General features: G+C 44.2%; 2 protein-coding genes across 3 annotated transcripts; one reads left to right on the top strand and one right to left on the bottom strand.

The window, feature by feature from the left end:
* Positions 1-2787: 2787 nt before the first annotated feature.
* LOC123106032 (phosphoglucan phosphatase DSP4, amyloplastic) lies at positions 2788-8023 on the top strand. 2 transcript variants are annotated; one of them, XR_006451173.1, is made up of 15 exons: positions 2788-3057; positions 3170-3227; positions 3352-3396; positions 3480-3582; positions 4226-4302; positions 4375-4451; positions 4782-4862; positions 5530-5662; positions 5965-6024; positions 6207-6263; positions 6389-6484; positions 6664-6723; positions 7184-7287; positions 7373-7504; positions 7649-8023. XR_006451173.1 is itself a non-coding variant. In XM_044528228.1 (15 exons), the coding sequence occupies exons 1-14, from the start codon at positions 3032-3034 to the stop codon at positions 7499-7501; spliced, it is 1110 nt and encodes a 369-aa protein (XP_044384163.1). In that variant the 5' UTR covers positions 2789-3031; the 3' UTR covers positions 7502-7504; positions 7649-8023. The 2 variants fall into 2 exon arrangements, 1 of the variants encoding a protein (XP_044384163.1); XM_044528228.1 differs by having other exon boundaries at positions 2789-3057; positions 7180-7287.
* Positions 8024-8930: 907 nt separating this feature from the next.
* LOC123106035 (cyclin-dependent protein kinase inhibitor SMR1) lies at positions 8931-9578 on the bottom strand. The gene has a single exon (XM_044528232.1). The coding sequence runs from the start codon at positions 9452-9454 to the stop codon at positions 9137-9139; it is 318 nt and encodes a 105-aa protein (XP_044384167.1). The 5' UTR covers positions 9455-9578; the 3' UTR covers positions 8931-9136.
* Positions 9579-11375: the final 1797 nt, after the last annotated feature.

The following is an 11375-nucleotide window of genomic DNA, read 5'->3' on the forward strand; positions in this document are numbered from 1 at the left end:
CCGAGATTCAATCGTCGGTATCCCATACCTAGTTCAATCTCGTTGCTGGCAAGTCTCTTTACTCGTTCTATAATACATCATCGGCAACTAACTCATTTAGTTGCAATGCTTGCAAGGCTTAAGTGATGTGCATTACCGAGAGGGCCCAGAGATACCTCTCTGATAATCGGAGTGACAAAACCTAATCTCGAAATACGCCAACCCAACATGTACCTTTGAAGACACCTGTAGTACTCCTTTATAATCACCCAGTTACATTGTGACGTTTGGTAGTACCCAAAGTATTCCTCCGGTAAACGGGAGTTGCATAATTTCATAGTTATAGGAACATGTATAAGTCATGAAGAAAGCAATATCAACATACTAAACGATCGGGTGCTAAGCTAATGGAATGGGTCATGTCAATCAGATCATTCTCTTAATGATGTGATCCCGTTAATCAAATAACAACTCATTGTTCATGGTTAGGAAACATAACCATCTTTGATCATCGGGCTAGTCAAGTAGAGGCATACTAGTGACACTTTGTTTGTCTATGTATTCACACATGTATTATGTTTCCGGTTAATACAATTCTAGCATGAATAATAAACATTTATCATGATTATAAGGAAATAAATAATAACTTTATTATTGCCTCTAGGGCATATTTCCTTCACCCCTCCCCTCCCAACACCTCTCCTCCTCCGTAAGAGCTTGGCGAAGCCATGCCAGAGTACTGCAGCTTCACCACCACCACGCCGTCGTGCTGCTGTTGGAGCCCTCTTCCTCAACCTCTCCCTCCTCCTTGCTGGATCAAGGCGCGGGAGACGTCCTCGCTCCGTACGTGTGTTGAACGCAGAGGTGTCGTCCGTTCGGCGCTAGGATCTTCGGTGATTTGGATCACGACGAGTATGACTCCATCAACCCCGTTCTCTTGAACGCTTCCGCTCGTGATCTACAAGGGTATGTAGATGCACTCCTCTCTCCCTCGTTGGTAGATGACTCCATAGATTGATCTTGGTGATGCGTAGAAAATTTTAAAATTTTGCTACGTTCCCCAACATCCATATCTCGAAAATGTTCATTAGCATGTTGTCGAAAGAGTAATCCAATATGTAAAAAAGGAGCCCCCAATAGAGGTGACTGCAATATTTGGACAGTTACTACAAATCTTTGAATATTGTCAACAGATATAGTATGGGAGGGAGTCAAGTGCATCCTAGGTCCTCAAACTATTTCGAAAGTGTCATGTAGGTTCTCAAACTAAGAAGAGTGTCATCTAGGTCCTCAAAAATCCTTGAAATGTAATGACTGTGTATATATGTGACACCTCTGAAATAGTTCAAGGACCTATGTGATATCTTTGAAATAGTTTGAGGACCAGGAATGACACACATATTGCATTTTGAGGACCTGGATGACAATTTTCATAGTTCGAGGACCTATGTGACACCTCTGAAATAGTTCGACGACCTATGATGCACTTCACTCTATGGGAGGAAATTATAAAAGAAAAGCTGGCAATGTGTGATGACAAACGAGTTTATATCAAGTAAAAACAAACCATCTCCCTAAGCTATGGCCACCATCGTAGTCGGGCTGGGGTGGCACTTTCTGTTGATGGCTCCTTTTCGAGCATGGATAATCGGGCAGCGGACGGAATGGTCTTACGAAGGGAAGGTGGCTCGTTGATTTTTGTGGCATATAGATGCATATTTCACTGCAATGACGCCCTTGAAGTGGAAATACATGCGATTATGCAAGGGATGACACTGGCGATTAAGCATTCGAATTTTCCAATGGTGGCGCAATCAAATTTTGTTAATGCTTTAGCCATTCTTGCAGGCGACACCTTATTCAGGTCGGTGTATGGACACAGCTGTTGAGATTAGAGAAAATATGACTGTTAGAGTTTGTTTCTCTGAAGATTAGTAGGGAACAGAATAAAGCAGCACATCAATTGGCATATTATAGCCATACCGAAGCTTGTATTTGCGGTGTGGTTGAATTCGAGCCCTCAATATTGTGAGGACTTGTTGTCTCGAGATTGTGACCGTATCATTATGGAATAAAACTCCTTTTCATCTGGCAAAAAGAAACATGATCATCAAACCATTGGCTTGCGCATGCATTTAGTTGGTGCTACGTGTCATGACATCTCATTTTGGTGTAAGCAGACCAAACCGACTTGCTTCAAAAATCTCAAATCTCATAAATGTTTATTACTCCTTATGTTCACTTTTATAAGACCTTGAAGATATTCAGACAATGTGCAAAACGGCTCATTTTGAGATGTCTGAAACCACTTACAAAAGTGAACGGAGGCAGTGGCATTGGTATCGAAAGAGTAATGCAATATATAAACCACTTACAAAAGTGAACGGAGGCAGGGGCATTGGTGTCGAAAGAGTAATGCAATATATAAAAGTTACTATAACATTATGAGTCCGATACATCGGGTACAGGGCAAAGGCATGAAAATCTTAGGGATTCACGGAGAAAGCAAAGCTGGTGCATACATGAATTAGAAAAAAAGGATATATGGCTAAAAGTAGAATTAAGTAAGCCAAAGGGATCCGAAAAAGAATAATTCTCATATATGGATGTAAATTAATTAGCGAATCCGAAAAATAACAAAAGAAGAGGATAGCGGGGGGGAGGGAATGCATGGCAGCAGACGTCCCCACTCCCCAACCAGGCAGCTGTCCCGTCGTCCGGTGGCGCCGTACGCCCCGACGACGTCGTCCGGTCGCGACGGCGAGGAACGGGTCAAAGGACACTAAAACTGGGCCCCACCCCGCCCGATTTAGCCACAGGCCACCGCGGTCCCCCCCTCTCTCTCTCTCCTCATCCCGCAGAGTCTCCGTGGACCAAGCCTATAAACCCCGCGCGCACTCCGCCTGCACACCACACAGACTGTCGATACGCCGCGTCCACGCAGGCAGAGCAGAGCAAGCGCCCGTGCTCCTCCTCCCGTCCCCTTCTTCCCTCCTCCGCCGCGAGATATTTCTCCTGTCAGCTCCGCCTCCTCGCCGCCGTCGCCGTCGCCATGAACTGCCTCCAGCACCTGCTCAAGTAAGTCAGGCAGGGGCCCCCCTTTCGATTTCTCGCCGGAATCATGTTTCGCCGCCGCCGCCGCCTCTCGCCCCCGCAGCTTGGCTGATTTTTGCCGCCCCCCACCCCCCAGGGAGCCTCCGATCTTAGCGGGATCCAGATCGATGAGGCGGCCCTCGCCGCTCAACCTCGTGAGTTTCTCTTCTTTTTTCAACCACCGCGGATCCCATTTATCTCGATTTCGATTTCGATTCTCATTTCGCCGGCCACGGAATCGAAACTCTAATCTAACCCGCTGCTTTTGGCCGAGCCCAGGCCATGGTTCGCGGAGGGAGTCGCCGCTCCAACACCGTCAAAACTGTAAGCATTCCAACGTCCTCTGCGATTTCGCTTTTGTTTCTACAGAATCAACTGTCTCAGCGTTTGCGGACTTGCGATTGCAGGCATCCGGGACATCCACTTCCAGCGCGGAGAACAGCGCCATGGAGCCAGGCGCGGACAAGTCCGACACGTATAGCACCAACATGACACAAGCCATGGGAGCAGGTAGGCGAAGAGAAACATTCAACCTCCATGACCGATTCACAGTTTTTCCCTCGCACTTGCGTGTCTGCTTCACTATCAGTGCCAAGGTTACACAATGGTGCTAGTTGCATTTCGGTCAGTCATGTTGCTTGCTGACTTGATGAAAATCCCTTGCTGCCCCATTCATATAAATGTCACCATCACAATGCTGACCCGAGCTACCTGATTGGAACCATTCACAACAAACTATTATTGTCTATCCTAGTATGAGCATTTTATCATCTTCTTCTCCATTACTAGCCTTTGTAGACTTTCAGGCTTTAGCGACACCTCATTCATCTGACTTTTTTGGCATGTCTAACCTCCCCTTCTTGGAGACTATGAGTGTTTCAACAGCTGGCCTTGTCCATTTTTCCTCGACTGAAAGTTCCCTCGTTTGCTGCTATTATGGAGTTCTGTCACTTTAATTTTATTCATTATGTTGTACAGAATGAATCTTATCATATAGAAAGCTTCGACACTGATTAGTCGAAATTTACTTACCTTCAGATCACCAATTGAGCACTAACGTCTGCAATATCTTATGCTCCTTTCTCATTAAGTTCTGTTTACTACACTATTCCTAAAATATTTCCTTTTATTCCGAAAAAAAAAACATTTCTAGCGTTGACGTACAGGCATGAGCTTGGGATGAATTACAATTTTATATGCCCAGACTTGATTGTAGGCTCCTGCTTACAGGTTCTCATCTCAACCATTCAGATAGAGACTTTACAGCTGTGACTCCATCTAATTATCTGCTTTCATGTGCAGAGCCCAAGTGATGTTGATAAGCTTCGGGAGATTGGTGTAAAAACTGTATTCTGCTTGCAGCAAGATCCAGACCTTGAGTATCCTTATCATTCAAGTGTATTTTCATCTTTCTGGTAGAAATAAAGAAATATCTTCACTACTGCCTATTAAGCTAGATCCAAACTTGCATATCGGTAAGATCGTAACGCTAATGTTCATACATAAGGAAACATTGTTGAATTCAGCTCATAGCTTTCTATCCACACATGCATTTTTGTCTGCAGATATTTTATCTGTGCAGTGTGTGTAGACATCTTTTAACATGATTTAGTTTTTATCCTAGCGACATAGTTATTTGTTACTTCAACTGCTATGTAATGCTTTCTTACTATGAATATATGTGTTTCATCCTTCACCACTTTGTTTAGATACTTTGGAGTTGACATTTGTGCCATTCAAGATTATTGTCTAGAATGCAAAGACGTTGAGCACTGCCGTGAAGAAGTTAGGTATTGAAAGTTCTAATCTTCATGAGTCCATTTTAAACTGGACGTAAGAATTGGGCATAACCTATGCCTAATGGAGTTACGCAATTCCTTGTTCCAAGGTGACGTAGTTAAATTAGAGAATATGTCATTGTTCCTCTGGGTTTGGAATTGATCAAATTGCAGTGTTCATTCAGCCGTCCTTTAGTTTCAAAGAGATTACCATATTGTTCACAGCTTATTGTCTGTATTCTCTCTTGTCCTGTTGACCTTGTACATCCATGATATGGTATTACATTTCAGTGCAGTTGTCCCATACTGTTTCTCAATACAAGAAAAAAAATATTGACACAAGTGCAGTCTTCAACATGCATAACCTTATGAAAAGTTACTCCGATGAACAATCTCTGTTTTTTTGGCTTCTGTTCTCAGTTCAATCACAAACATTTCACTTTTCAATACTTAGAGGCTTCAGCTAGATGATTCGTATTTGCACCAGGCAGTATGTACTCCTTCCGTCCCATATTATAAGATCGTTTCGAGCTGTTTAGCTTGCAAAACGATCTTATATTATGGGACGGAGGGAGTATATAGCAATGTAGTTCTTCCTCGCATCCAGTGTGTGTTCTTTTCATTGTCTGTGTTGCGAATATCCAAAGTATTAAATTAATTTAATGTTTAATTACACCAGGGATTTCGATGCTTTCGATTTGCGACTGAGGCTTCCTGCTGTGATTAGCAAATTGTACAAGCTTGCCAGCCATAATGGTGGAATAACATATATACATTGTACTGCTGGACTTGGAAGAGCTCCTGCTGTGGCAGTAGGTTTATAGTCTTTCTCTTATTGTTTCTCAATATGTCCGGATGTGCCAATTGGGTTACATAGTCATGACTCTTCCCACAGAAAATGAAGCAACATAACGACCTGCATATATGCAAGCATTTCCTTGTAGTACCATCCACCAGATAACAAATATAGCTAGAACATAACACATCTTATTTGGAGTGAGTAAAATGTACAGTTTGCAGATTGCTTTGGTAACTTTCCACTATGATTTGATGGTATCCATAATCTTGTGCGCTGACAGTTCTCTAATTCTGAGAATATTTTGCAAAATTTCAGCTGGCATATATGTTCTGGATTCTTGGTTACAATCTTAATGAAGGACATCAACTACTGCAGGTAGTATTAGGAAGTTGAAAAGTTATTTGTAAGTTAATATGTATGCACTGTTGATGCCAATATCCACCCCCGGATGCTTATTTGCTAATCTCTCTTTCACTGTATTCTAAGTTGTTTTTACCACATGGCTAGTTATCTTGTTTTTTGTACAGAATTTGAACCCATTCTTTTATGTTGTATAGAGTAAAAGGCCTAGCTTTCCAAAGTTGGAAGCCATCAAATTGGCAACAGCTGACATTGTAAGTAAGAACTATGTTGTATTCCCAGTATGTAGTTATGATGAAGAAGTTAAAGTAGATTTCCGACATAATTGTGTGTCATGCATCTCGTCTTGCTAATAAGTCATGACTGTCTTATTCTTTAGCTCACGGGCTTGTCAAAAAACTGCATCACTCTGAAGTGGAAAAATGGCAGTTGTTCTTCTGTTGAAATTTCTGGGCTTGACATTGGGTGGGGACAGGTATGTTTATTCTTCAATTATGTCATATATGCATTTCTTGTGTTGAAGAATTTCAGTTAGATGGTGTGATTCTGCCCAGCTGCTTTCTAGTATGGAATGCATTGTATTAAATCCATGTTACATAGGAGACGCTCTTAGCTGATTTCTTTTTATGTCTTATATTTCTTGCATTTATGCAGAAAATTCCCCTGGCATATGATGAGGAGAAAAGAGCATGGTTTCTTGAGAGAGAGTTACCTGTGAGTATCAACCTAACTGTCATACCGAGAGCAATCATCCGCCTTTATTTTTTCTTGTTCATTGTTATATTCCTCACATGCCTTGTATGTTACATCTGTATACCATCAGCGTGTGATATCAAGCCTAATCCTTCATAAAATCTGACATTTCAACAGTGTTCATAGAATTCAAAGGTTCTGACTACTGAACATCCTGATAGTTATGCCACTTTCTCGTTGATCATTAATTAGAACCATAGTTTTGGCCATCTTATTGATCCAAGTTATACTGGTGGCAGTCATTATGTCACTTTCTCGTTGGGATCCTCTTTAGTAGCGCACCGTGCAGTACGGTCGCTGCCGTGTGGACCCGACCCCACATGTCATCTGCAGTACTGTAGAGGATTTCGACCTAATTGTGCGTAACTTCACACTCACCTGTATCTTACATACCTTTGGTGTTTGTGTTTCCTGAAGGAAGGACGGTATGAGTACAAATATGTAGTGGATGGCAACTGGGTGTGCAATGAGCATGAGATGAAGACCAAACCCAATGCGGACGGCCATGTGAATAACTACATCCAAGTGAGATAGATAGTTTTCCCTGAAAGTAACCTGCAGACGTCTCGCTTATCCCAGCATATATATAGCTTACAAATCTTGCCTGCAGGTTGCCAGGGATGGCACGAGCGATGAAGAGAAGGCGATGAGGGAGCGGTTGACTGGGCCAGACCCCGATCTAACAAAAGAGGAAAGGCTGATGATTAAAGAGTACCTGGAACAGTACACCGAGCAATAAGAGGTTAGCCCAGATCGTCCAGACTTTTGTGCCGCGCCTCTCTAATTCTCATTTTCTTTTCATATAAGTACACCATACAATGGTGCGCAAACAAATTGCTTGGATTAGAAGACCCTGACAAGTTATTATATGGTATCTAAATTGCAGAACTTCCCTTTTGGTGCGACCGGCTCGAGATGCAGCCGGGAACACCTAGTGATGAAATGAAATGAAACTAGACTACGCATCTCTGAAGCGCTGCTGTGCTCGGGTCGAGTAGCAAGCAGCTGTTAACTGGAAAAAATAGTTTGGCTCGAGTTCTAGTTACTATTCGTAGCATCCCTCTTTATCTTGTCCTGTGTAAACACGTGCGTGCTCCATGAGACGAGCAATCAGTGAGTGTCCCTGACAGTACCGTTCTAGCAGTCGTATAAAAGTACAATAAAGGGCTGTGCTGTGCACCTCCACACAAAACGTGTAAAATCATTTAGGTATGTTACTACTACTACTGAAGAATAAAATCAGATGACATGATTCTCTTCATATGTTATGTTTGGATCTCCTTCCGTTGGGCCCTCTCCTTGCTGTTCATCATTTTCATTCACAAAACAAAGGGAAGTTATTTTTTGAAGTTTTCTGAGTCAAGTCAACTGTCAAAGTCGAGAGACAGCTGTGTGGTCAGCGTCGGTGCCTTGTGCCGTTGAAGTCAAAGTCGGCTGCTTGGTGCTGAGTTGGGCAGATAATTATTATATTAGGTGGGGATCCAATCGGCAGTATACTAGTAGGAATTTCTCTCAAAAAAAGAAGAAGCGTAAATTACTGGGCAGATTCATACATGGAATGGTTATTACTGCAAAATCAATCAAAAGAAAACAGGTTAGATTTCGCAAGCGTCAAATCAAAAGGGTAATAAATTTGTGTGGATGGCGGTTTGTTCCTCTTTCCGTGATATGCAGAGTTAATTAGGCCTTTTCATCTTATCCATCCACTGCATCCCGCCTGATTGGATCTGATTTCGAAAATCCTGTTCCCCTTTGTGTAGATGAAAACACCAAATCTGCTTTGCTTTTCCCCGTTCATCTCAAAAGATTTTACCCCTGTTGGCTCCCTCTCTCTCTCTCTCTCTCTCAGTCATCAGTCAATTTCTCACCCCTGTTGTACAGTCCATTTCAACATTCGTAGAACATATTCAGTACTGAACGAACATTCGCAAGATGAGCAACAAATCAAACAAGGGGTACAGATAATCATCTTATTATATGACGGATGATTACAGAGGATGGGTGTGCAAAGCGAAGTGTCGGTCGTGGCTACCACTAGTGTTTTTACCTGAAGTGATTGATACATCATCAATTCCATCCACACAAGTGTCAGTCAATTCCTCACCCGTGGTAATCAGTAGTGTTCAACTTCAACACTTGAGCATTCGCAAGGAATCAAAGATGGGCAGTAGAAATAATAATACGTAGTAATAATATTATTATGATATGATGGATGATTACAGAGGATGGGTGCGTGCGTGAGGCGAAGTATGGGTCGTGGCTACCGCTACTGAAGATGGCTGATACAGGTGTCAACTCAACTCAACTCAACTACTGGTGCTGATTGCTAATGACAAGCACTTAATTTAAGCGAGCGGCGGCTCCGGTGCTACCGCTAATGTATGTTGTTGTTGTTGTGGTCGTGGCAGGGCGGCGGCGGCGAGGGGCGGAAGATGGCGTCGAGGTCGTCGAAGCGGAGGCTGATGACCTGGACGTCGAAGAGGCGCTTCCGGCAGGCGGCGTCGGGGCGCGGGCGCGGCTTCCGCGGCGCCGGCGGGCAGGTGGCGGCCTGGCCCAGGCAGCCGACCCCGGCGCCCGTGGGCGTCCGGCAGCAGCGGTGGTAGTCGTCGTCGGCGCCGTCGGCGGCGAGGAGGTGGAGGCGCGGCGAGAAGGCGGCGGGCGGCTTGAAGAACTCGGGCGAGGCGGCGGCCATGGATGAGTGGATGGATGGTTCCTGTTCCTTTGAAAAAAAGAAAAGAAAAGAAAGGGAGGGATTTGAAAAGGAGAGGAGGGGTGCGGGTGCGGGTGCCGGTGTGGGGGGCGAGGGAAGCGCGGCGTATATGTAGCGGGGGTGACGGGCCAGACGGGAGTGGGGGATGGGATGGGAGGTGCGTGCGGGGGAAGTGTGAAACGGAGCACAAGGTAACCGGCCGACCCGACCCTCCTTGTCCACCTTGCTGCGCACGATAGGCTTCGCCCCCGCCTTTTTTACTCCGAGGTTTGCCTATTCACTCGGGTCTATGTGTGGTCAACTATTCGGGTGTGAAATCGGACTCACATGTTTTATTGTGCGTGCGTGCGTGCGTGCACAATGAGGATGAGATGCGTGAGATTCATGCACACCATTTCTTTCTCCAATTCTTTTCATTATGCGAGGAGAAGGCGACCTAAGTAGTAGGACTAGTACGAAGCAATCAGGTTCATCTCATAGGCTTGCCCTTGGTGGTGGCATATATACTTTCTAAATTGGTTTTATTTCAGGTTTGTCGACGCTATTCTTTTAGCGGTACGGTGTGACCCCGTTTCTGTCTCTTACATGTGCTCATAGGGGGTAAGGTTGGATTAGTGCGTGCGCGTGTTTTCAGCGTCGAGGTGTCTATTGTGTTTCTAAAAGAAAAAAAGGTCTGCAACCCTTGCACATCACCAACAAAAACGGTGGGGGTAAGAAAGAAGAGAAAAGGCAACATAAATGCGAGCGTAAAAATCAGACAACTATATAGTTGATCGGCGTTTAAACAACTCAGGGTGGTTTGGCGATGACCATGTCCTTAACGTCGGTGTAATCTGTTGGCACGTACGAGGACGGGGGAGGTAGTTGAGGCATGAGGTGACGTTGTCTCATGCAGATCGGTCATCGCTACCACTTGTGAGGACGAAGCAGGAACATCCCAAAATCAGGATTTTGGTGGTGCATGTGACCTACCTCCCTCATCAAAGTCTACGTCGTGTTGTGTTGTTGGAATCGTGGAAAATGGAGGAGATAACATATGATGACTTTAACTGGGTGGTGCTTCTCGAGTACCTAGTCTTGAACTCCGGGGCCAAAACCCTACGCGAGACCCTAGTTGGTTATCCTTGGCAATGGTGGCGTTTTTGCGTCGTTACCCTGTTGAAGGCATTGTTTGGAATTTGCTTGGCTTGATCCGCAGGGTAAAAACCCGATCTGACTTCCAGTGGTCGGATCGGGCAACGACGACGCATGTGCACCGTTCTCTTCCTAAGGGCATTGCTGTTGGACAGCCTTTTCTCGTAGTCCTTGTCTTGTCAAAAGATAGTTGGTCTCGTTGGTCATTCTTGTATATCGCCGATCGCTGTTTTGATCGCTTCGGGTTTGTTTTTGTTTTTCTCTTTCACCTTGGCATAGCTTTTGTTTTATGTGTGCATTGTAGTTATGCAGACACCAGGTGTATATTATATCCCTAGACCCTACATTACGAGTCAATAAAAAACGCCCTTTATCGAAGAAGGAAAAACATATTTTTGGTAGCTTGTTTCTTTAAAGGGTTTTTGGCTAGTCAGTTATATTAGTCTCGAAACAGAGGATACATGGATCGTATTTGTTGGTTCCCGGCTTTGGTGGATGGATAGCAGGCGGACGAAACGAAGAAAGCGTATATATCGTACAGTATCAAGGAAGGTTTTTGGTAGCTTGTTTCTTTAAAGGTTTTTGGGCTAGTCAGTTAGTATTAGTCTCGAAACAGAGGATACATGGATCATATTTGTTGGTTCCCGGCTTTGGTGGATGGATAGACGGCGGACGAACCAAAGAAAGCGTATATATCGTACAGTATCAAGGAAGGTTTTCGGTAGCTTGTTTCTTTGAAGGGTTTTGGGCTAGTCAATTAGTATTAGTC

The sequence above is a fragment of the Triticum aestivum genome, chromosome 5A (assembly GCF_018294505.1).
Source record: "Triticum aestivum cultivar Chinese Spring chromosome 5A, IWGSC CS RefSeq v2.1, whole genome shotgun sequence".
Lineage (NCBI taxonomy): Eukaryota > Viridiplantae > Streptophyta > Magnoliopsida > Poales > Poaceae > Triticum > Triticum aestivum.